Source organism: Cricetulus griseus, chromosome 5 (assembly GCF_003668045.3).
Source record: "Cricetulus griseus strain 17A/GY chromosome 5, alternate assembly CriGri-PICRH-1.0, whole genome shotgun sequence".
In the NCBI taxonomy this organism is placed as follows: domain Eukaryota; kingdom Metazoa; phylum Chordata; class Mammalia; order Rodentia; family Cricetidae; genus Cricetulus; species Cricetulus griseus.
Window position 1 is genome coordinate 2,943,600 of NC_048598.1, and position 26,853 is coordinate 2,970,452.

The window sequence follows — 26,853 nt, forward strand, 5'->3', positions numbered from 1 at the left end:
CTTCTTGCAACAGTGACACAAGGAATGCTGCTTTATGGTGCACTTCACGAAGCAGGGAGCGGGTCCCCTCACTTGTGCCTCCCACGTGTAGAGGGGCTATCCACACAGTGTCGACTAACCGTCAGACCAGACTTATCTATGTCTCCTCTACAGCTCCGGGACATTCCAAACACCACACCCTCTAGACACCCCAAACAAGGACAGTTCTAACCCCTTGCACATTCTCTCTGCCGTTCGTCTAGAGATGACAGAAACATTTCCCAACCAAGGCTCATCAAGCAGAGAAAAAATAAAACGAAAGAATCTGTGTGAGAGCCAGGCTCGGCTCAGTGGCACAGGGCAAGGTCCTGATTTGATCCCTAACACTGAAACAAATCCATGGTACCCTCTATGCACACCAGCTGCAGACACCTCCGCCTAGCCACTGTGGACAGGCCACTTAGTATAGGACTTGGTTTGCTGTTCTCTAGATGAATAATGGAAACATCACACAGGACCACTGAAGTAAAATTCCTGATAAGGCGATTATGTAGTATTGCTATTTAGGGATAAAAAAATAAAAATGTTGTGATGACCAAAAACAGGATGCCAGGTTTCAAGAAATTCTGTGTGTGTGTGTGTGTGTGTGTGTGTGTGTGTGTGTGTGTGTGTGATTTCTCTGAGTAGCCCTGGCTGTCCTGGAACTCACTCTGTAGACCAGACTGGTCTCAAACTCACAGAGATCTGCCTGCCTCTGCCTCCCGAGTATGAGGACTAAAGGTATGTGCCACCATCACCTATCTGACAATAAATATATGAAGGTAAATTTCAATGCAGGCAGATATTAAAATACTTCCTAGTATTCACAGTATTTAATCATTCAGCATTCAGGGACTGTTATGAAAATGATCACCAAAAACTGTAAACTCTGTATTTCAAGTCAGCACTCTACCCTAAAACAGAGTATTTAAGAGGCTTTCCGGTTCCCCCTCCCCAAACCCCGCCTCCATGGTTTTTGGGCTTGTCCAAGCTGCTCCTTTTTAGTTGATGGGAATCAAGCTGTTGGAACAGGTGCTGAGATACAAGGGCCAAAGCTAAAAATACTCCAAGCAGCTTGCTTTATCGACCTTCTACCTATATGCACACAGGGGACTGGCGCCGAGATCCACTAACCAGGAGGCTGGTTGTAGGAGTATTTAGCTTCCCAATAAACCCAAGCAGTACTGGCTGTAGCCTGCAGCATCTTTTTCCTGCCCCAGCCCACAGAGTGCATCACGGATAATTTCCCCTCTAACTTACAGGATGCTGCCTCCTCTCCAACAGATAGACTTCTCATTAATGTTCATTGTGCTTATGCAAAAGTTATATGTCACTCACAGTGCAGCCAGGCCCCAAATCTGCAAGACTGTGCCCATACCAGATCAGTTAATAGAGCCATAATAATACAGTAACTTAACCCATAGTCTCCTCCAGCTTTTTATGGTAGAAGCATTCCTTGTGGCTGCCTGTTTATCAATTCTCTCTCTCTCTCCTCTCTCTCTCTCATTCTCTCTCTCTCTCTCTCTCTCTCTCTCTCTCTCTCTCTCTCACACACACACACACACACACACACACACACACACACACACACACACACACGGTCCCAGGTAATGACTATGACCTTCCTCTAAACAGCCCTTTAAACCTTGGAGAAAACCCAATTAGTACTTTTATCTATAAGGGGCACACAACAGAGGTGGGATAATTTCTAAGAAGCACTTAAGGAGCATCTGAGATTTGCTGCTGTAGTGGATAGACTTTTTCTTACAAACTCAAGTTGCTTTTTAATTAAAGAGAACATCTAGGTGTCAGGGGTCACTTTTCATGCCCTTCCTTTGAATCCCTAACTGAATTCATCTGGGAGCTCATCCATTTCAAGCCAAGTTTCAAAGCTCCACGCCATGATGTTTACACGGTCAGAGCCCAGCTCTTGGGTTAGGACCTCACAGCCTCTCTGCTGGAGGACGTCTCCTGCTTCTGGAAGGAGAGGGACCCTGGAGCTTGCGAGGAGTGCCTTGGACTCATGTAGCCTGGTGAACAGGTGTATATGGTAATTCCCCAAAGCCAGGACTGTCTCTCCTCTCTCTCTCTCTCTCTCTCTCTCTCTCTCTCTCTCTCTCTCTCTCTCTCTCTCTCTCTCTCTCTCTCTCTCTCTCTGTGTGTGTGTGTGTGTGTGTGTGTGCTTCAGATCAGGTGGCAGGCTGGGCTCAGGTCGGAAAGGTTTGGATTGCTCCTTTTGGGTACCTGCTCTGAGGACTTTCGCCCACCTCCTGGGTTTCATGCTAAACCACAGGAAACTAAACCCCGCATTAAAAGGTGTTGGAAATTGTTCCCTCTCCATCATAGTAGGACTCTCTCCTCCCAGAGCTTCGTGTTGTCCTTAAAGACAAGGAAACCTCGTGCTGTGCTTGGGTTTCTTGGGTAATGGATAGACTGGAGAGTCGAGGGGTGATGGAAGACAAGACTTACTGGGTTTTAAAGAGAAGAAATATATCAGATGTGTGCTTGGGACCACTTAGTTTGCTTCTGCCTGTGCCCTCTACTTCCCAGCTGAGTCCAGGAAAACCATTGAAACCTTGCGAGCCATCAGCTCTGGCTGGTTGGTGAGAGTGGCATAAGAGCTGGCGTTTCTGGTCAGACTTCCCTGCTTAAGGGATGGAAGGTGGAGTTGGCACATCCCCGAACCCTGACAGGGCCAGGACCTAAGTAGCCCGGCTTTGTTGCTGGCTCTGGGACTCAGGGAAGCCTCCGCGGGGAGGCGGGCAGTGCTCATCGGGAGCGCAGTGCTCGAAGGTGGCCAGCCTGCAGCCACTTTGCCCAGGACTTTGCACACCAGCTGCCAGGCTTTCCTGAAGAGGGCACCGGGAGGGCGCGGGAAAAGGCCCCAAAGGCGTCGGATAGAAATCTCTCCTCCAGAGATGAGGCTCACCAGCCCCACTCCGACCCTGCCCACCTCCCAGGCCGGCAGGCGGGAGAGGAGGATGAGCGGAGCTCCGGGATGCCCCTGCATCTGCCGGCACCAAGCAGGAGGCGTCTGCAAATCACCGCACTCGTTAGAAAAAAAACAAAACCAAACCCGCCTGGGCAACCGAAATCCAGAAGCAGCACTTACCGTTGGACCGCCGCACGATGTTCTCCAGAAACGTGTTCTGCGGGGCCACCAGTCCCCGCCGGCCCCCAGCCATGGTCATCCTCCCGACTGCCCGGGATCTGGGGGCGTCCGGTGCCGCGTCTCACCGCAGCAGGCGTCCGGGCGCGCAGCCCGCAAAGGTTCTCAGCTCCCCGCGCCCCATGCGCCCCGCAGCCCCGGAGCGCAGGGGCGGCGGCTGGCTCCTGCAGCCGCCCTCGCCGCGCTCCGCACCTCCCCGCTGCGGCCCGCCGGGCTGTGCGCTCTAGTGCCCCGGGCTCGGTGCACGGCGGCCGCCTCCCGTGGGCGGAGGGAGCCAGCCAGTCCAGGGCGCCCCCTACAGGGCGCGCATCCCTCGGGGACCCAACCACAAGCGGGAACCGAGGGGAGAGGCTGGGACTGCAGCGGCACCCTCTGGGCGCAGCTGGAAGTGTGTTCAGAGTGCGCCTCGGGCTGGGTGCAGATCAAGGGGAGCAGCTTTCTTGGTGAAGTCAACCCCGGAAAGGTTACAAGGAGTCTCGGGAACACAAGGGTAAGACTTGCTTTGCGCTACTCTGGGCCAGTGTAGCGACCTCCAGGTTCTCCAAACAGCATCCTACCGGGTTTCTTAGCCCCAGGAATCAATCAAGTGTCTAAGGGCACTAACTTACGGGGTGACTGACAGGTTCAACTCCCCCGGGAGCCCTCTTAGTTTGTCTTTACCATAAACATGCCTGCAGCCTCCCCAACTGATAAATGGCTCTTCCCACCTGGTTGCTGTCCTCTCTTACAGAACAAGCATTTTACCAAAAAGAAAAACAACAAAACATGAGTTGGCACACTGTGGTTTCCAACTAAAACACAACCTCTTAAGATTTGTGTGTGACTGCCAGAGAAACTAGTAAACAAGGAGGACCCTAAACAAGGAGGTCAAGATCCCCTGAGCAAATTGAGAGCATGGAAAGAGGGGGGAGGGAGCTACGAGAATGAGAAGGGAAGAAGAGGAAGGATGCAGAGGTCATGAGGGAGCAGAAAGGTTGAGTCAGGTGTAGATTAGAAGAAAGGACATGTGATAGGTAGGGTTTTAGTTGGGGGGTGGTAGGGGAGGAAGGGAGGGAGAAGTCATGTAATTCTTAACATGGGATTGTCATGTAATTCAATCTTGTTTGTATTTCAAATTTTAAAAAATGATTTTAAAAAAAAAGATTCGTGTGTGAGGTTAAAAAACGGAATAAGCGGGCTGCCCGGCATCTAAGAGGTGGGCTGCCTCTGATGGCTTCCCAAAGTATACCAGAGCTTAACGAAACAGCGGTAACCGTGTCTTGGAGGAGCATCCACAGGGCACAGATGAGGCATGTGCAGCTTCAGGCAGGCCCCAGGTAGAAACTACTGTGAAATCCTGTTCCCTGAAGAGGGGTATTCCCGCTGCACTTGACACACGTCTGTGTTTGTGCTGTGAGTGTGGCAGGGGACTGAGACTGTGTCCACAGAAGGATGGATTGGTTGTTAACTGACTAGTTTCAGATTGAACAAAGATCCAAAATAAAATGAAAGAACAAAACTAACCCTGGGACCTCTGACGCCTGGGTTCACTGTCCTGAAACACCCTAATAATAATTCTAAAGACATCCTGTCTCGGAGTCTAATCTCAAAGGCTAATTCCATCCAAGCACTGTCTCAGAGTTGTGACGAGGGCACTAAATAAATTAGACAGAGGACAGGATGCTGACTTTTAAGAGTCTGTGCTGGGGCCTGCAGAGAAGGCTCAACAGTTAAGAACACTGGCTGCTCTTGCAGATGACTTGGGTTTAGTTCACAGTAGTTCAAAACCATCTAGAACTCCAGTTCCAAGGCATCTGACGCCTTTGTCTGCCCTCTTCAGTCACCAGGCACACACATGGCTCACATATATACTTGCAGGCAAAACACTCACACTCATAAAATAAATCTGGGGGGGGGGGGAATGCCAAGTCAAATGTCATTGTCAGAGTGACTAGGTGATTTGGGCCATTATAAATGTCACCTTCCTTCTATTTGCGTGGACACAACCCAAGTAGTGGTTCCTGCCAGCAGAAGACGGCTGGGCAAGACTGGCATAAGCTGTGACTTGAAGGTAATGCTGGATTTCTCCCATTGGATAATAACATCAGCCCCCACGCAGCTCAAACTGTGATTTCTTAAACACTAGCTCCGTCTAGTGGTCCTTTGTCGTATTACAAATGAGGTAACCACAGTACCGAAAAAATGCACTTGGCTGGCTTGACAGCCACCCACTTCGTTTGATTAGGTTCATTTGAATGAGGCAACACCTTACAGCTGTGCTATTTATGGTGTAAAGGCACAAAGGGCAATTTTACATGATAATATAAAGACCCTGCGATCAACCTCAGGCACCTGTTTGTGGAAGAGAGAAAACAATGGGGGTGGGGACCTATCATAAAGAGACCATAAAATCTCTCTCACATTCTATGACTTAGATAAAGAGAAACAGATGGCATTTGTTTGAGGTGAGAGCCTTGGTAGGCTACCTGTTGAACACAGGAAGCTCAGAGTTACGCTTCCTGTTTTAAATGCGCCATCTCTGTGTTCCTCCATGAAGACTGTGTGCACCTTTACAGAGACTAACGTTCATGGCACACAAAACAACACAAAAAAGTAAACAATCTTTAACCACATTGTGCCAGCTCTCTGGGTCTTTAAAACGCACACCCAAGTGTTCCCTGTGTTAATTGTCTGGTTGGCCCATGGCTCATCTGACTGGGAGAATAGCCTCATTCTTCCCTGAGAGTCTGCTCTTGTCCGTAAGCACCCATCTTTCATAGAACCACATAGCAAATCTGAAGCCAGCCCGGACACAAGAAACTTTGTCTTGAAACACACTCTCTCTCTGTCTGTCTCTCTCTCTCTCTCTCACACACACACACACACACACACACTCTCTCTCTCTCTCTCACATACACACACACACACACACACACACACACACACACACACACAAAGAGACACATACTTACACTCACCACACACACACACACACACACAGAGAGAGAGAGACTCACACACAGACACTCACACACAGACACACTCACACAGAGAGAAACACATACTTACTCCCGCGCAGTCCTAGCACTGGAGAAACAGTGGCTGGCAGCTCCCTGGGGTTTTGCCAGCCAGCCTCATCTGCCAGGCAAGCTTCAGAGCAGTCAGAGGGCCCACAGTGCCTGAAGATTGACACCTGACACTGTCCTTTGACCTCATCCTGCCCAGGAACCTAGAAGCCAGAGACTGGGCAGACTCACTTGAAGCCACTGCAGACCCAAGCCTCCTCTTTGCAGGCGAGCAATGTCTCCTGCTGTGAAGTTTGTGCTCAACACCAATGCTACTCTGCTCCTGTTTGCATTTGCTTTTGAAAAGGCTCCTGTGCTTGAAGGACATTATAGAAAAGGAGCAAGTGAGCAGTGCCTCCTGGGTAGAGCCAGGGGTTAGCGTTCTATGGCTTATAATTAAAGCCATTTATATTTATTGTTACTATTGGAAGACATTTGTTAATTTCTCTCTTATTCATCTTAGAGATTTGCTGATTTACTAAGTTAATATTTGATTCTGTCCTCGTTTTTTTTTCCATAAATTCTTGAACTGAGATTTATTCTATCCCAAGCTGCTGCCCTTGTATATGCCCTTGTATTGCTCCTGTAAATATCTCTGGCACTTCCGTGGTAGTCATTATTGCTTTAGCAATATTTAAGTCATGAATTGCTTTAGCTTATGCTTATCTGGAAGATCTTTGTTTCTAGTTTAATTTTGTACTGGCTGTGTATATGTGGTGTGTGCGTATAAGCATACCAATGCTAAGGGTGCCTATGTGGAGGTCACAGGACATCTCTATAGAGCCCTCCTCTCCTTCCACCTATACATTGGGAATAGAATTTACATTATCAGGCTTGGGCAGCAAATGCGTTACCCACTGAGCTGTCTTGTTGGTCCTACCCTTTGATCTTAAAGGATAGGTAACTTTAGTGGAGTGAGTAATCTTGGTTGGCAGTTACTTCCCGTCAGGATTTGGACTACACCAGTCTGTGCACTCTGACCTTTAGAGTTTCTGGTGGAAGACCTGTTGTTACTCCAATGTTGGCCTCGGCCCTTGTGCCTTGAAGCTTTCTACATTCTGTCTTTGTCCTGCACCTTCATCATTTTAGTATAGTACAGAGAGGTTCTTTTCTGGCCCCCTTTATTAGAGATTCTAAATGCCTCCTTTATGTGGGAGTCCACATGTGTCACAAGAATTTGGATGTTTCTGCCAAGATTACAGTAAGTGGGTTCTCCTGCTCCTTTAGTCTGTATCTCATGGTCTTCTTTTATGCCACAGACTTGTTGGTTTCATCACCTGATCATGTCACGGGGTCTTGCATGTTGCATGGTTCAGAGAACCTGACCTCTGCTCTTTGATGCTGGTTCATTTGCTAACAACAGCCAGGCTTTCCTGGCCAGTATGTTCCCGCCTTCGAAGCCCCCTCTCTGTCCATCAGCTCACTTAGTAAATTTACCTTTTAGGAAGTGCTACCCAGAATAAATGATCAAGAACCTTCATTCATCTACCTGTGTGAAGAGAGGCTGGACTGTGGAAGAACAGGCTTGGCGTTCTTGCCTTGCTAAGGGAAAAAGTGAAGAAGCCCATGAAACAACCAGAACATGCAGAACCCTGTCAAACCATCCCTCTTGGGAAGAACAAGTGCAGAAACAACAAAAGATAAGTTGCAAAGGGAATACCAACCTGTGAGACCTTCTGACACTTGAGCTGCTGCCAGCACCAAAACCCTATTCTCAGAACAAGTAAGAGTAAAGGGGTGGTACTCCATGTGGAGAAACTGGTAGACAGAGATCTGGCAAGTGGGAAAGGCTGTGGACCCCCCACCCTCAGCTCCTGCTACCTTCTCTGCTGTTAAGGAAAACACATAAACTGAGTTCAAATCTCCGTCGTCATAATGAGGAAACTGAAGCCTAAAATATAGTATAAAAAAAAAAACCATTTTAAAAATTGCATAGGTGAGCCGGGCATTGGTGGTGCACGCCTTTAATCCCAGCACTCAGGAGGCAGAGGCAGGCGGATCTCTGTGAGTTCAAGGCCAGACTGGTCTCCAGAGCGAGTGCCAGGATAGGCTCCAAAGGCTCCAAAGCCACAGAGAAACCCTGTCTCAAAAAACCAAAAAAAAAAAAAAAAAAAAATTGCATAGGTGAAGTTAGTTCAAGTTCCCAAACCCTGATAAACAGAAAGATGGAAGTACCAGAGACCAAAACACAAGAGTATGTTTTTCTGGCTTTATTCAAAGGGGATGTCTTAGTTAGAGTGACTATTGCTGTGAAGAAACACATGACCAAAGCAACTTGGGGAGGAAGGGGTTACACTGCAGCATTGCTGTTTATCACTGAAGGAAGTCAGGATAGGAACTCAAACAGGGCAGGATCCTGGAGGCAGGAGCTGATGCAGAGGCCATGGAGGGTGCTGCTTACTGGCTTGCTCCTCGTGGCTTGTTCAACATGCTTTCTTATAGAGCCCAGGACCACCAGCCCAGAATGGCATCACTCACAATAGGCTGGGCCTCCCCCATCAATTACTAATTAAGAAAATACCCTACAGGCCTGCCCACATCCTGATCTGATGGAGGAATTTTCTCAATTGAGGCCCCCTCCTCTCAGATGACTCTAGCTTGTGTCAAGATGACAAAACTATCCAGCAAAAGACATAAGAAATCAATTATTTTTTTAAATCGTAGTTTAAATTGGTACGCATTCTAGATAAATTGATAACAGGTTATTAGAGGCAGTTGGGACCTCGAAGTAAGAGATGAAAAGTAAAAGTTAACCACTGGGAACCAGGGTGGGTAAACCAAGTAAACAGAGAGCTAGAGGGACACAGGGCCAGAAAATGTACTTTTAAACTGGCCAGAGGATGCCTTTCAGGTGTCTAACACATGCCTGAGAGTTTCTGATATTGTGGGATCTTCATGTGTGCTGTGGCCTCTGAGACACAATCCTGTAGGCAACTAGTAAAAGTTGCTCATACCCAAAGGTATAGTGACTGTGCTAGCTAATTTTTTATGTCAACTTGACATGGGCTAGAGTCATCTGAAAGGAGGGAGCCTCGATTAAGAAAATGCCTCCAGGGCTGGAGAGATGGCTCAGAGGTTAAGAGCACCGACTAATCTTCCAGAGGTCCTGAGTTCAATTCCCAGCAACCACATGGTGGCTTACAACCATCCCTTATGAGATCTGGTGCCCTCTTCTGGTATGCAGATATATATATGGAAACAGTATGTTGTATACATAATAAATAAATTTTAAAAAAATAAAAGAAAAAGAAAAGAAAGAAAATGCCTCCATAAGATTAGGTTGTACACAAGCCTGTAGGGCATGTTATTAATTACTGACTGATATTGGAGGGCCCAGCCCATTATGGGTGATGTCATCCCTGGGCTGGTGGTCCTGGGTTCTATAAGAAAGCAGGCTGAGCAAACCATGAGAGCAAGCCAGTAAGCAGCACCCTCCATGGCCTCTGTGTCAGCTCCTGCCTGCAGGTTCCTGCCCTGCTTGAGTTCCTGTCCTGACTTCCTTCTGTGATGGACAGTGATGTGGAAGGATAAGCCAATTAACCCTTTCCTCCCCAGCTTGCTTGGATCATGGTGTCTCATCACAGCAATAACAACCCTAAGGCAGCATTCGATCTGTTTCCTTTTTCTAGAGATGAAGCCAGTTTTTCAGGTTTTTTTAAAGCGTATTTGTGTCGGTATTCCTAACAAGCTGTGTATTTGTCTGCTCTTTGGGTTTTCCTTTTAACCAATTGCATTATATCTCACTAGTACCCTCATGAATTAATGAATTAAATAAATATTTGACCTATGTTTATTTTACACCTATAGAAGATTTTTTTCTTTAAAAATAACACTCTGGCCTATTGAGAATGCAGGAGAAGTGTTGGAAGATGGAGTGTTAATGTGTTTTGAAAACACAGTCATGAGGACATGGTTGGTGAGCTGACAGCGAGGAGGGCAGAGTCCACCGTGGTAAGGAGGCAGCAAGTGGCAAGCTTGGCTGGAGGGGCAGGAAGCCGAGAGATGACATCCTCAGCTACAAACACAAAGCAGAGAGAATGAACTAGGGTGGGATGAGGCTGTAAATTCTTTTTTTTTTTTTTCCCAGACAGGGTTTCTCTGTAGTTTTGGAGGCTGTCCTGGAACTCACAGAGATCCACCTGCCTCTGCCTCCTGAGTGCTGGGATTAAAGGCGTGCACCACCAACGCCCAGTGAGGCTGTAAATTCTTAAAGCCCACCCTCCCCCCCCAGCATTGCAATTCCTTCAGGGATGTTTCACTTTCCCAATAACCTCCCCAAACAGTGCTACCCACTGAGGACCGAGTGTTCAAATGCATACAACATGGGAGACAGTTCTCATTCAAACCCTGCACACCCACAGGCAGGAACCTCCCAGACCATGAGCCCATGCAGCCTTCCTTCTTTATAGTGTGTCTGCTATTTGTCACAGCAGTGGGAAGCTGTCACCCCTCTACAGCTCTGATGCCTCCTCACTGTCAGAGTGAAAGAGGCCAGAGTCTCAGCATCTCCTCTAAGAGTATTTCAGAGTCTTATAGTGGATTCGCTACCCTCAAAGCAGCTGCGTCTGCTTTCAAAAGACCATCACAATTAGGTTGACATTACCTCACAGGAGGTAGAAAGGGTCCTTGGAACCTCACCTGATAGTCCAGCCATGTCTCCAAGCCATTTGCATGCAATTCTGCCCTAATTTCATGTGAGCTCAGGGTCTCCAAAAGTGTAAGAATACTTGCTGGGGGAGGTTAACTGAAAAGGGCCTCCATCTATGCTATGGGGAAGCCGTTGTCCACACTGTGTGAAGACTTCCCAATACGGCTGCTTTAGGTTCACCAGGATCCTGCCGGTAACCCTTGAACCATAATCTGTATGTAAGCCAATAAACCCATTGGTTCTCCTGTGTAAACCTTAGTGGCATGGTGCTTTGGTTTGTTGTTGGGACCTAATCAGAAGAGAGAAGGTGTTGTGTCTGTTTCCCCAGGGGAGAAGTCCTCCAAATACCCTACCATCCTGGCTTAAAGGTTCCACCACTTCCAGATAGCACTGCTGGCTAGAGACCAGGTCTCCAATACAAGAGGCCTTGGAGAATATTCTAGATCCAGAGTGTCACAGGCAAAGAAGCTTAGAATGACGGAGGCTGGGTCAAAACCACCTGTGACAACATCAGTGACACCCACATTGTCTCAACAGCTGTGCCATAGTTTCCTGTGGAGACATTACTATAATTTTCCACTATATTTGGGAGCTGCTTGCTGATGGCAAGGCCTGGTTGTCACAGTCTAAGACTAACAGGCTAGGAGGACAAGAAAGCCGGGATTCAGTGTGCAGCTGGAGGTTAGGAAGATGAAGAGCCAGTAAGACACCTCCTCCGGGAAGGAGTCAACAGAGCAGTTCAAATAAAGGAGTGCCTGCCGCTCAGCGTGAAGCTACTGTGCCGAGGCAGGGCAAACCCTTCCAGAATCAGCTTTGTCATCATGGATTATATGGAAAATTCTCTAGGACCGAATATCTGTTGTTAAAGGAGCTTAACAAAGAACATGTGTTCAGATCCGAATTTTACTACAGAGGTAGCCCACTAAAATCAGCACCCAAATTTAGGGCACTAATGTGAAAGAGGCTCCCTGCAGAGGCGAATGTAGACCTAATCAGCTCTCATGGATGCTACAAACTAAGCAGGAAGAGTTCTGACTTGGTCTTGGAAATGGCAGAAAGCCACAGAGGTGGCTGGGGTACATAGACAGTCATGTTCAGAGATTAGGAAAATGACAATTCTGTCCCTTTTATTAAAGGTGTTTGAAATCTAAAATTCTAAAGTTATATTACAGATAAACTTCTTTTTAATTAAATTGGGGTCAATCTACCAGAAAGATACTTTTAAATTCAAGTTCAACCAATAAGCCAGGAAGCTATGACCGGCTGGCAATCATTTATCATCCTGTGGATACTCATTGCAGGATAGTCTGAAAAGCAGGCCCCAGGAGGAGAGGGAAGCACACTAGAGAGTGTTAGCACGATCCAAGAAATAAGAAAAAATAAGAGTTGCAGAGGGCCAAAAATAAAGAAACTCGATGTGGGGGAACCAAGCCCATCCATCACTCAGCGTTGACAGGACATGAACACCTGTAACTAAGGCCTCCCCATTCTCAGGCACTGTATACCCAACATCTCCCTGCAAGAGAAGTGCTGTTCCTAGTCTCTTTTGTTGGAGCTCTGCTGTTCATCTGCTCAGCTTCTCCCTGTGCTCTGGTCCCTGGCCACAGAAATGCCGGACACAGAGTTAAGAAATACGGCTTATGAGCTGAAACAAGGAAGGGCAGAGAACAATTAGGTGGGGTGTTTGAGCAGGGTTCCAGGAAGTGCTAAGGCCACGGCATAGACTTGAAGCAGTTGTTGCTTAGGTAGCTAATAGCCCATATAGCTTACTGTCTTAGGGTTTCTAAGCCGGGCACTGGTGGTGCACACGTTGAATCCCAGCACTCGGGAGGCAGAGGCAGGCGGATCTCTGTGAGTTCGAGACCAGCCTGGTCTCCAGAGCGAGTTCCAGGATAGGCTCCAAAGCTACACAGAGAAACCCTGTCTTGAAAAGCCAAAAAAAAGGGGGGGATGGGGGTGTTCTATTGCTGTGAAGAGGCACCATCACCATGACAACTCTTATCTAAAATGTAGGGAAAAGAGCACAGTGAGGAAATACTGGAGCAAGACTGAAAAACAGCTGGGCAAACTCCAAACTCTGCATCTCCATGTCTGATGTACTTATATCTCTTGGGCTGGTTCCACTCCCTGTTGGCAGCTCTCCTCAGCAGGTGTCCCACGGCTCTGGCATCTCTGACGTCTTGGGGTCTCCAAGGCAATCAAGGCTTCACCTTCACAGCTTCATGCAATGGCCTCAAGAAGCCTCCATTCAGGGACACCCTGACACATGCCTGGCCTCAGTTGCTTTCCTTAGTCTCGGGGGCAAATTCCACAGCCCCTTTCTTCTATCCTTAACTCCAGAACCACGTGGCTGAAGCTTCTAAGTTCTGCTGCTTGCTGGGGCTGGAACATGGACCCCCTTGTTCAATCGCATCTTCACTTTTTTTTTTCTATTTGGATGGTTTCCTTTCACTGCCTAAGCTTGGTTGTTCTGTAACTTGCTCTGTAGACCAGGCTGTCCTCAAACTGAGAGATCCACCAGCCTCTGTCTTCCCAGTGCTGGTATTAAAGGCATGTACCACCACACCTGGCTTCAATTCCTTTCCACAAATTAGAAATTTAGTTGGATGAGACCTTATCCTGAGGTCACCATCACTTTATTGCGTTTCTGAATCTGCTTCTCTCTTTAAACACAGCACTTAGCTCTACTCCACTTCCTGATGCTCCATTTCTCACCAAATATTGTTCCTTGCTCAGCTTTCTCTTTTCCTTGTAAATCTTCATTAGAGTCAACAGCAATAGCCACACAACAGAATCTATACTAGGGTGTTTTAAGATTTCCTCTGACAAGAGAATTAATCCAAAACTCTTCATGTTAGCCTCAGGCAAACTTTTCAAACACAGGCAAAATGCAGCCAAATTTTTCCCCCAAATATCACAAGAATGATCTCTAGACCACATATTAATATTCTTCTCCTTCTGAAACCTCTTGAGCCAGCACCTGACAGTTCAAATCATTATCAGCACCACTGTCTTCCATGTTCCTGCTATGATGGCCCATCAAGCAGTGCTTACAGCATCCCACTGTTTTCCCAGCCCTAAGTACCAAAGTCCAAGTTCCTCCAAACAAAACACATGGTCAGGCCTATCACAGTAGCACCCCAGTCCCTAGTACAAGCCTCTGTCTTAGGGTTTCTATTACTGTGAAGAGACACCATGACCATGAAAACATTTCATTGAGGTGGCAGCTTACAGAGCAGAGGCTCAGTCCATTATCATCTTGGTGGGACATGGCAGAGTGCAAGCAGACATGGTGCAGGATAAGTAGCTGAGAGTCCGACATCTTGCAGGCAATAGGAAGTGGACTTAGCATCACACTGAGAGAAGCCTTAGCACAGGAGACCTCCAAAGCCCACCCCCACAGTGACACACTTCCTCCAACAAGGCCACACCCACTGCAACAAAGCCACACCCCCTAATAGTGCCACTCCCTATATAGGCTTCTGAGGAAACAGAGGTATAGATTAGTCCATGGCCAGTCACGCTGTTTTCCTAATTCAAGTCCAGGAGGCCCCCAGAAATAATAAGGCAAATGTCTAGATCATCTCCAACTAAGCATTAGAAGCCATCACCATCATTGTCATCGTCATTGTGGTTATAATCATCACAGTCATCATTATCATGATTATCAGAGCTGTCTTTGTGGTATCATCATCATCGTCATTGTCACCTATGCAGCCCCTGGCATGTAACAAGCACTATTGTTCTAGTACATCAAATATTCATGATCACCTTTTGCACACGCATGTGCACATGGGGAGATTGCTTTGCTTTTTAAGATAGTTTAGCTTTGTAGCTCAGGCTGGCTTACACACCATTGGTCCAGATCTTTCACCCAGTTTGATTGACTTAACCACCTCATTCTTCAAGAAGGCAACCCAGGCACAGAGTAGCTCAACTATGTCCTCAGGATCCACAGCTGAGTCTGAGCTCAGGGGAGGCCCCAAGTTGCATCCTGCCACTGTGCTGTGCTGCCCTCAGGGGGCATTTGTCAGCTGGCACCCCTGAGTGAGTCCCAGTGCTGCTCTGTGATTCACTAGGTGGTCTAGCCTTTGCTCAGTTACTCAGTCTCTCCTCTGTAATACAAAGCTAACAGGCCTCAGTCTAATAGTGGGGATTCAATGAGGCAAAGCAGAGAAAAGTGCTGGGTTTGTTCTCAGCACTTGGCACCTGTGGAGAAATGGTAGCTGTTGTCAAACTGATGCCATATGAGAGAATAAGAAAGGGCTATAGTAACTGGAAGCATAATCTCCTGCCTAGAAACTAGAATAGATTAGAATAGTCTGGGCCTTTAAACTCTGTGGCACCCACATCCTTGGTGAGGTTTTCATAAGCAGCTACCAGCGGTGAGCTCAAAGCCTAACCTGGTGCACATGAGTGACTAAGGAGTTCTAGTTCTGAGACAGATGAATGGAACTTGTTGCCTTCAATTTCCCTTTGCTGTTCATCTTACCACTTCTGCTATCACTGGAAGAAAGTTGCAATTCTATTAACCTTGCAGTTCATGAAGTATATCTACAACCAGACAGCACTGCATGCATCTCTGGAAACTCCAATGACAACAGAAAGAAAATCATCCACGCAATTGCACCTGACTTGAGGACCAAGGGCCGCTCTGAAACCATGGGCATCCTGGGTTGCAATGTCCTTAAGAAAACATTGTTCAGTGTGTGGGGCGGGGGCAGAGACAGAGAGAAGAGTGAGTGTTGGATATAAAAACATTCATCGCCAGACAGTGTTGGCACACGCCTTTAATCCCAGCACTCAGGAGGCAGAGGCAGGTGGATCTCTGTGAGTTCAAGACCAGCTTGATCTACAAGAGCTAGTTCCAGGACAGGCTCCAAAGCCACAGGGAAACCCTGTCTGGAAAAAACAAAAACAAAATAAAAAGTAGAAAACTGGCTAGTTGTACTTGGCTCTTCAGAAGCAAACAGAATGAACATTTTTTAAAATTATTTTCTAATGAAAGGGAACCAGCTAATGATATTCCATTAAACAATCCTGTTGCCAAACCATCTTCTTAATATTTATGTCTATATCCATAGATTTATACTGCTTTCAACCTTGGTCAGAGATGTTTTTGTTTTGTTTGGATTTGCAGTACAAAATGGTTAATGCAAGGAGCTCTCAACTGGCCAAAGAGTTGAGAATAAGCAATAGTGAATGCTCAACCATGGAGTCTTCTATTCAGCCTCCCTCCATCACGGCTCAGAGAACACCATGGAAGAGCAGGCAGGGGGAAATGTAAGATCTGGAGGAGTCTGAGGAGTGATATCTTTCAGACATGGCATGGCTGGTGCACACATCAACTCCAGCAGTTCTAGTCAACTGCACAAGATCAAGACAGTCAAGATCCCAGCATAGACAGGTAAAAGACTCAAAGCCCACCCCTGGCTGAGGTGCTGCTCCTGGCAGCTGATGGCTGATGAGGAAGGGAAAGTCACTTTTCACTGACGATGTGCCCATTTGTAGCTTGCCTCTGCCCCGTTGGATGGCCCCATATCCATGCACTGATTAGACTTGGGGAGTAATATTAACAGTAATTTTTAAAGAGGACATGGGTTGGAGGATGGTGATTTGGTTGGTTCCAGGAGGAGTTGGAGGGGCATGGTGGGAAATGGGTAAGACCAAAGTACATTGTATATATGCAGGAAATGTTTAAAGAATACATTTAAAATATTATGTTTTATGTGGCAAAAGCTGTAAGCTTAAAGAAGAAAATGGGCCCCAAAAACCTATTTTAGATGCCCCCATTTCATTCTGATATTGTACTATCTGAACATCTTAGTTTCTTTAAATGGTGGACTTTAATTTGACTAACTCCACCCCCCAATTGTTGTAAGGTAGGTGATGGGGAATGTTCTTCTGTATATATGTTTATCTTATTGGTTGATGAATAAAACACTGATTGGCCGGGTAGGACTAGGATATGAGGAGGATTCTGGGAGGTGTAGGCAGAAAGGAGTTGTCCTGAGATCCCAGGAAGTGAAGTAGCTGGGCAGAAACTGCCACTAGCTAACCATAGAGGTCTGGAGGTCTGTACAGACAGGCAGGAAGTGATGTAGCTGGGCAGAATCAGTATATTAGCAGGGACAAACAGGAAATTGAACTCTTCTCTTCTCTTCTCTGTGGAGACGCTGAGCCAGCCATCATCATGTAGCAGACAAGGGAGTTGCAGGTCTGGTAAGCCAAGACCACGTGGAAATGTGTGGATTAGTAGTTATGGGTTAATAATTAAGTCAGAGCTAGCCAATAAGAAATCATAGCCAACGGCCAACAGCTTTATAACAAATATAGCATCCATGTGTTTCTTTGGGAAAGAGAAGGGCAGCGGGATCTAGCCAGGAAAAGAAACATTCACGTTACAGTAGGTCCCCCAGAGAACACACAGACATCCTTAAAGCTAAAAAGAAAGTCTGTATTGCTGCCAGTGACTGCACAGGGAACGTGCCCAAGTCATGAAGCCCCTCACCACTCTTTTTTCTTTATGCACAAAAACCACATCCTGGTTGACATTCTTGAGTTAGCAAGAGCAGTTAGCCAGAAGCAAAACCCAAAAAGCAGGACTGGTACAACTTAGGGACTTTCCTGGATCCCAAAACTATGGACTAGGTCTCTGATGGATTATGTCTTTGTTTCTCTCTGGGCAGGCATGTTGGGGCCTACATGCCTGGATTTAAGGTTAGGATGCTGTCTCCAATCTGATGTTAGTTTTGCTGAAGTCTGGGGGGGTCTGTTAACATCATGAGAGTTAACAAAGTTAAATAACTTCCCTAAATATTTGAAATACAAATCTAAACTTCTTTAAATTCCCAGAATGTCTTCCTCTAGCAGTATTTAGTGACAACGTTGCATTTAATAAGACAATAAATTAAGTTTAGAAGAATCAAGTTTCATAGCTGAGAGTAGGAATGTGGAACCATGTCTCTGTCCCCTCAATGCTGACAGGAGGGTTGCTATGAGTTCAAGTCCAGCTTGGGCTACATAGCTCTGAGCCAGCCGGGGCTACTGTATAAAAATGTGTCTAAAGAAGAAAGGAAGGGAGGGATGAGAGGGAGGGAAGGAAGGGAAGAAACAAAGAAATAAAGAAAGGATGTTAACATCATAATGAGTATTTATCCACTGCCAGTATGCCGTTGTATCTCGTACCTACAGTAATCCCAGCATAATATAAAGACCGAAGTCAGAAAAAGTTCCTATTCCTATGTGAAAGAATCCAGAGACAGCTACCCCCATTTGTAGTAAACACTGTGAACGAATAAATGAACAAACAAAATCTCCAGCTACTGGACTATGAGTCACTACATGGGATCACGTGCTGGGCTCAGTGTGAAGTCATTCATTATGTCATAAGTTTGCCGAGTCTCTCAAGCCTCTCTGTGCTGTTGGCCCTGCTGTTCTAGCTTCATTTGAATCATTGTGACATAACACCATAATAAGACACAATCCTATTCCAGCTTACAGTCCATTACCGAAAGGAAGTTACGCAGCAAGAGCTTGAGCCCATGGGCTGGAGAGATGGCTCAGCAGTCAAGGGCACTGACTGCTCTCCCAGACGACCAGAGTTCAATTCCCAGCAACTACATGTTGGCTTATAACCCTCAGTAACTCCAGTTCCATATCCTACATTGTCCTCTGACCTCCTGGGGCATGCCATACATACGATGCACAGACATTCATTCAAGAGAAGACCTACATACCTAAAGTAACTTTTTAAAAATTTTTCAGACCTTGAGACAGCTGGTCACACCATGTTCACAGTCAAGAGCAGATAAAAATGAATGCTCCCATGCAATCTGCTTGCTTAATATTCGGCCAGCTTTTTATGCTCTTATACAGTTCAGGGCCCAGCATAGGGAATGGTACTGTCTGCAGTGGCCTGGGTAAGTTAATAGTCTAGACAGTCCCCACAGATACACTCACAGGCCAACCTGATCTAGATAATCCCTCACTGAGATTCTCTTCTCAGGTGACTCAACCGTGTCAAGTTGACAGAACTAACCAGCACACATGCCCTAGGCCATGCCCGGTAACCTTCCTGCCCTAGCTTCTTCCTTCTGTGACATTACTAAGTTTCTCTCAAGCATATATGTGCTTGACTCTGGAAAGTCTAATGTGCTTAGATCTGTTTGGTGTGGTTTTGCTTTTGGGTGGTCTCTGGTAACAGGACAATCAATGTTCCACAGATGAAGAAATGTACCCAAACACCTTCAGCTACTTCTTGAAGACCCAGGTGTGAAGCCAGCTATAATTAACTTGGACACTGCCACTCCATCTGCTAATTTCTACATTTGGGCAAAAGTGATAGATTAGATATAGAAAACAGACTTGAATCATATAATCTCAGAAGTTCTCGAGCAGACAACTTTAAAAGGCATGGCAGCTTTAAAAATGACAATCTGTAAAAGTGACAGGAATTTGAGTTCTTAAATCAAATGAAAATGTACCACCATCTGCTCTTCATTGTGACACAGTGATTAAAATGCATAAATAAGTCTCGGGCCATAGAGGAGTTTCCCAAACAAACAAGAGCTGAGGTCTAAGTGCTGACTGACATCAAGAAGAAATTCAATTTTCCAAATGATCATACAAAAATCCCATAAGCCTTCTAGGCCAGTATGCAATGTGACCTACAATGGTAGTCCTCGGGGGCTTTGTATAGTTATTTGGAAACACAAAACTCAGCATAAAAAATCAAAAGCAATTGTTTCAGATTCATTGACAATGCTTTGTTGACTTCAGAATGAAGCAAGGTGAAGAGACTTGTAAAGGGCACAAAAGGGAATGGAGTGTGAGCCAGGCCAAAAATCTCTATCTGTCTCTGTGTCTGTGTCTCTGTCTGTCTCTGTGTCTGTGTCTCTGTCTGTCTCTGTCTCTGTGTCTGTGTCTCTGTCTGTCTCTGTTTCTGTGTCCCTGACTGTGTCTATTTCTGTGTCTCTGTCTCTGTCTCTGTCTCTGTTTCTGTGTCTCTGACTCTGTTTCTGTGTCTCTGTCTGTCTCTGTGTCTGTCTGTCTCTGTCTGTCTCTGTGTCTGTGTCTCTGTCTGTCTCTGTGTCTGTGTCTCTGTCTGTCTCTGTCTCTGTCTCTGTGTCTGTGTCTCTGTCTGTCTCTATTTCTGTGTCCCTGACTGTGTCTATTTCTGTGTCTCTGTCTCTGTCTCTGTTTCTGTGTCTCTGACTCTGTTTCTGTGTCTCTGTCTGTCTCTGTGTCTGTCTGTCTCTGTCTGTCTCTGTCTCTGTGTCTGTCTGTCTCTGTCTGTCTCTGTTTCTGTGTCTTTGTCTGTCTTTGTCTGTCTCTGTGTCTCTCCGTCCCACTCCACATACACACATCAATGACTATGAGGAGACAATGTCCATATCAGCCTGAGGAGACCCCCTTAAGGAGGTAATGCTGCATTCTGAGCAAACTGCAGAAGGGAATTTCAGGACAAATCAGAGGAAAGCCAAGTTACTAAGTTTGCTTCCTAGAGCTTCGGGGTTGAGCACAGATGGAGAGCGGGACACAGGGAGGTGGTCTTGCTTAGGGTTTCTACTGCTGTGAAGGAACATCATGACCACAACAACTCTTATAAATCATTTAATTGGGGCTGGCTTACAGTTTCAGAGGTTTACTCCATTATCGTCATAGCAGGAAGCATTTGAACAGACATACTGCTGGAGAAGGAGCTGGGAGTTCCACATCTACCAAACAAGAGTAAAGAACATTACCCAAACTCTTTGATCAAATTAAGCAAGCTTTATTTTCTATCAGACAAGGCTATCTCCCTAGAGTGGGGTTTGAAAAGATACATGGAACACAGGAGAAGGTGGGGTTTGTATAGTGTGAGAGCCAAAGTTAAATGCTGGAGGTCAATTATGTTTTCACTCCCTAAAGAGCTTTGTTTGACCCATCTGCACCTGCACTGGATGTGCTTGATCACATGTGGGCAGGAGGTGCACAGGCAGGAAATAAGTCAGGATGTATGCTTGCCCCTGATTGGATGTAGATGGCAGATACACAGGCAGGAAATAAATCAGGATGTATGCTTGCCCCTGATTGGACCTGATGGGAAATATGGTGAATTGTGGGTTTTGCCTTTTTAAGCTCCTGCAAAACATGACTCCTGGCCTTTTTCTGGGAACCCAGGTATGGCCCTGGCCAGTTCATCCTCCTGGCCAGTATTTAATTAAAGCTTGATTGAAATTTGGTTTTAAATTGTGGTGGTGGTGGTGGTCTTATTCTCGACCAGTGGTATTAACGATCATCATAAGAACAAGCAAACCTGCAAGATTAAGGGTTTTCAAGGGTTGGAGGATTTCCAGAGGAATTTTGGTTACATAGGAACTTGGCTGAACATTTTAAAATTATTTGGCAGAACATCTTATCTATTCAGGTACGTTCAAGGTGTTAGTCAAACTGGTTTGGGTGGGTAGCATGTCAAATTCCAGAAACAGGTTAAAGCATGGTCAACTTGAATTTTGCAGCAAACAGAAATGAAGTTGTTCTGATCTAATAACACAATGGTTTCCATCCTTAAGATGGGGTCAGGTTAGTGTATCTCTGGGGTGGCAGACTCAGGAAGAGAGAAGATGCTGAAACTAGCTTGAGTGGTTGAAACCCCAAAGCCCACCCCCAGTGACACACTTCCCCCAAGGCTACACTTCCTAATCCTTTAAAATAGTGTCCCTCCCTATGAGCCTATGGGGGCCATTTTCATTCAGATCACTACAGAGGGGGATCAGGAGGAGGAAGAGAGAGGGGGGAGGAGAGGAAGGGGAAAATGACAAGGACAAGACTGAGAATGCCTTTCCATCACTTTGGTGGCAGCAGCAGAATCATAAGTTCCAGACCAGCCAGGGCTTCATAGTGAAATCTTGTGTCAAAAGAGACACTTAAAAAGAGAAAGGGGGGTGGGCAGTGGTGTCACACACCTTTAATCCCAGCACTCGGAGGCAGAGGCAGGCAGATCTCTGAGAGTTTGAGACCAGCTTGCTCTACAAGAACTAGTTCCAGGACAGGCTCCAAAGCCACAGAGAAACCCTGTCTCGAAAAGGGAAGGAAAGGCAAGGGAGTATCTGGGGGAAGGAAGGGAGGAAAAAAAAAAAAGAACTGCAGCACACAAACTTAAGACACAAGTGTGGGCTTCCAGGCAAGGAGAGTCACACCCAAGTATCTGTGTGTGTGTGTGTGTGTGTGTGTGTGTGTGTGTGTGTGTGTGCACATCCGCACTAGTGTGTGTGTTTTATATATGTAATTTATCAATATATAATACAGATTTTTATATATGTAATTTTATAACTTTAAAATTACATGTTTCACAGAAATTAATTTGTAACAAGTCTAACGATTAAACAACATTTAAAAGCTAAGTTTAAAAAGCATGAAATCAGGACTAGAGAGACGTTAAGAGTATGTGCTGCTCTTTCAGAGCACCCAAGTCCAGTTCCCAACACCCACATTCAGCCCTGACAACTGCTTATGACTCTTTGTCCAGAGGATGTCTCTGACCCCTGCAGTCACCACATACAGGAACATAAACCCTCACACAGACAGACAGAGACACAAGCACACATACACACAAAATCTCACACAGACAGACAGAGACACAAGCACACATACACACAAAATCTCACACAGACAGACAGAGACACAAGCACACATACACACAAAATCTCACACAGACAGAGACACAAGCACACATACACACAAACCCCCACACAGACAGACACACAAGCACACATACACACAAACCCCCACACAGACAGACAGAGACACAAGCACACATACACACAAACCCTCACACAGACAGACACACAAGCACACATACACACAAACCCTCACACAGACAGACAGACACACAGCACACATACACACAAAATCTCACACAGACAGACAGACAGACACACAAGCACACATACACACAAACCCTCACACAGACAGACAGAGACACAAGCACACATACACACAAACCCTCACACAGACAGACACACAAGCACACATACACACAAGCCCTCACACAGACAGACAGACACACAAGCACACATACACACAAACCCTCACACAGACAGACACACAAGCACACATACACACAAAATCTCACACAGACAGACAGAGACACAAGCACACATACACACAAGCCCTCACACAGACAGACACACAAGCACACATACACACAAACCCTCACACAGACAGACACACAAGCACACATACACACAAAATCTCACACAGACAGACAGACACACAAGCACACATACACACAAACCCTCACACAGACAGACACACAAGCACACATACACACAAAATCTCACACAGACAGACAGAGACACAAGCACACATACACACAAAATCTCACACAGACAGACAGAGACACAAGTAACATACACACAAAATCTCACACAGACAGAGACACAAGCACACATACACACAAACCCTCACACAGACAGACAGAGACACAAGCACACATACACACAAGCCCTCACACAGACAGACAGACACACAAGCACACATACACACAAGCCCTCACACAGACAGACAGACACACAAGCACACATACACACAAACCCTCACACAGACAGACACACAAGCACACATACACACAAAATCTCACACAGACAGACAGAGACACAAGCACACATACACACAAGCCCTCACACAGACAGACACACAAGCACACATACACACAAGCCCTCACACAGACAGACACACAAGCACACATACACACAAACCCTCACACAGACAGACAGACACACAAGCACACATACACACAAGCCCTCACACAGACAGACAGACACACAAGCACACATACACACAAACCCTCACACAGACAGACACACAAGCACACATACACACAAAATCTCACACAGACAGACAGAGACACAAGCACACATACACACAAAATCTCACACAGACAGACAGAGACACAAGTAACATACACACAAAATCTCACACAGACAGAGACACAAGCACACATACACACAAACCCCCACACAGACAGACACACAAGCACACATACACACAAAATCTCAGATTTGAGTACATGTATTTGAGCTATCATCTGCTTTTTTCTCTCGTAAGGCATCTATCTGTGGATGGGAGGTAGCTCAGCTGGTAGAGAGAAAGCACAGAGCTCTGGGTTCCACCTTAGCACCTCATGTGTTGTGATGGTGCTGGCCTGCACTCCCAGCACTGAGAGAGTGAAGGCAAGACAATTAAAGTTAAGAATCGTCCCACTACACTGTATAAGAACCTGTCTCAAAGTAGAATAGAGTGTCCATTTGTTAAGTTACACCGTGTCTTAGCTGGGGTTTCTGTTGCTGTGACAACACACCATGACCATAAGAAACTTGAGAAGATGGGTTACACACCTACACTTGGGGTAACTAACTGTCCACCACTGGGGGAACTCAGGGCAGGAACTGAAGCAGAAGCCATGGAGGGGTGCTTCTTACTGGTTTGCTCCCCATTGCTTGTTCAACCTGCTTCCTTATCCCACCCAGGACCACCTGCCTGGAGGTGGCACCACCCTGAATGAGTTGGACCCACCCACGTGAATCATTAATTGAGAAAATGTGCTACACCTTTGACTACAGATTAATCTTATGGGATCATTTTCCCAGTTGAGAGTTCCTCTTCCCAGACAACTCTATCTTGTGTTCAGTTGACATAAAACCAACCAGAACACACTGTAATGTGACTTAATGAAATGCCTCGTTGGATTTAGGGATGAGAAGGGAGCTAACGAAGTTAAAGTCAAGGCTATAACCATCTTCCGGGTCAGGGCCTTCGGAGTGTCCATGGAGACACTTCCCATCTTACACAGCTTAGGATCCTTGGCTGGGGCCTCAGCTGTGTCCCTCAGCTGCCTCATCCCCTCCAGCCCACTGAACCATTTAGCATGAGGGATATGTCCACTCCGTGATGCACTGCCATGCATCAGGATGTCAGTGCCATGCCATGACGACACCGTGAGGAGCCACGCATGAGGCTACAAGCCTGCTTTCCAGCCCCCAGGAGGCAGAGGCAAGAGGATTGGGAGTTCCTCGTCTACAGAGGCACATAGCAACACCTTGTCTCAAAATTAATTAATAATTAAAATAGAAGGAGAGTCCAGAGGGACAGATGCTGGAAAGTAGTGCCTGTAATCTATATGGCAGAGAAGGTTTCTTTCCACTCCTGGCACATGGGGTACTATTGTCACTATTGTCATCTTTTGAGAATGAAAACTGTGCTGTGGTGGAAAATGACTCACCTCAGCTGATGCTTTTGTAGACACCGTGCCCTGCACTAGCCAGGATTCTATGCATTTTACTTAAATAAACTCGTTTACATTCAACCTGTGGATTCTTAGGAGAAAAGCCCAGTGACCCTTCTTTTACAATAGGAAATAGAATTTTGTTGTTGGGTTTTTGTTTGTTTTGATACACTGTTTCTTCTGTGTAGCTCTATAGACCAGGCTGGCCTCGAACTAACAAAGATCTACCTGCCTCTGCCTCCCGAATGCTGGGATTAAAGGGCATGTGTCACCCCAGCCCAGCTTGGAAACATTTTCTTAGTTGCCAATTAATGTAGGAGGACCCAGCCCACTGTGGGTAGTACCATTCCTAGGAAGGTAGATCTGAGCTATAAAAGAAAGATAACTGAGCAAGCCAAAGGGAGCAAGCCAGTAAGAGGCATGCCCCTGTGGTCATTTGTTCAGTTTCTGCCTCCAGGTTCCTGCCCTGACTTAATGATGAGTTGTGGCCTGGAAGCATAAGATGAAATAATCCCTTTTCTGCCCAAATTGCTTTTGGTTGTGGGGCTTCATCACAGCCACAGAAAAGCAAACAGGGACAGAGGTTCTGGTTTTCTTCTAATTCTCATCACATGTCATATTGTTCTGCACTTCCTGCTTGGCACACTTAATCATCCACACAAGGAACAAACTGGCCAAATTTGCAACTAAAATCGGGATGCCTTGTACCTGACAGGACTCTGTGTTTCCCGGCGTGGAGTACAAGTCACCACCCAATGATGGGCAAGAGGTGTATTTGGGATGCAGATCGGAAAAGAAATTTCAGTCCTTGAAATGCACTAGAAACGTGTTCTTGTACTCTGGGATTTGGTTGATTCATTTTCCTCAGCATGTTTTAATGCACGTGACACCTGAGGGAGGTGGTTTTACCTTGCAGTCCCTGCACAGCCCACGCTTCTTTGTTGGATGACAGAGGGATTTGAAAACTGGTGCAGGTGAACTGTCAGCAGCCTGGCTGGGCCCTCCAAGTCAGACTTACCAAGCTGGTTCTCTTCTCTCTCTCTCTCTCTCTCTCTCTCTCTCTCTCTCTCTCTTTCTCTCTTTCTCTCTCTCCTCCCCCTCTCCCTTTCCTCTCTCTTCTCCCCTCCCCACACTCTCTCTCTTCTCCCCTCCCTCTCTCTTTTCCTCCCCCCTCTCTGCAGAGCTCCCTTCAAACCCTGTAAACATTTCCTTCTCTCCTGAGTGCCCCCAGTTCTATTCCCCCCACTGCTTCCTTAGCCAGGATATGGAAAACATGCTTGTCTTTGTTTTTCCAGAAGCCTGACCCTACTCTCCCATGGAAGCCAAATCAAACCCAAAGCTCAGGTATCAAAGTAGAAAAAGAAACAAATTTGTAAAAGGTTGGGGAGTTACTCCCAACCTGAATCTGGCCATATTCCCAGACCAGTGGAACTGCCAGTGGTCTGGGAAATTCCCCACAGAGCCCTCCACCCAGGGGAAGCCTTTTGAAGCAGAGTTGGAGCTCATTAAGAAGAATGTTTAAGACAGGTTTAAACAGCAGGTTAATAGAAAGACGGTTGCTCGGGGAATGATGAGGCATTGCCCAAGAAGGGTGTGGCCCTGGAAGGAAAGACGCCCCAATGCACAGAAGTGTCAATGGCATATCAAAAGCTTTTGGAACTGAATTGCTCAGTTTGCTTCTAAGGGGTTCCCCGGAAACCCCACC

The 26,853-nt window shown here is 46.3% G+C and overlaps 1 protein-coding gene across 2 annotated transcripts in view; it reads right to left on the minus strand.

Annotated features, from left to right (window-relative positions):
- Positions 1–3,209, minus strand: part of Kcnh1 (potassium voltage-gated channel subfamily H member 1) — a 268,751-nt gene extending 265,542 nt beyond the window's left edge. For both annotated transcript variants that reach the window (XM_035445712.1, XM_035445711.1), the window contains exon 1: positions 3,131–3,209. In XM_035445712.1, the coding sequence (XP_035301603.1) occupies positions 3,131–3,209 (79 nt within the window). The remainder of the gene's footprint in view (positions 1–3,130) is intronic.
- Between the last annotated feature and the right edge of the window lie 23,644 nt (positions 3,210–26,853).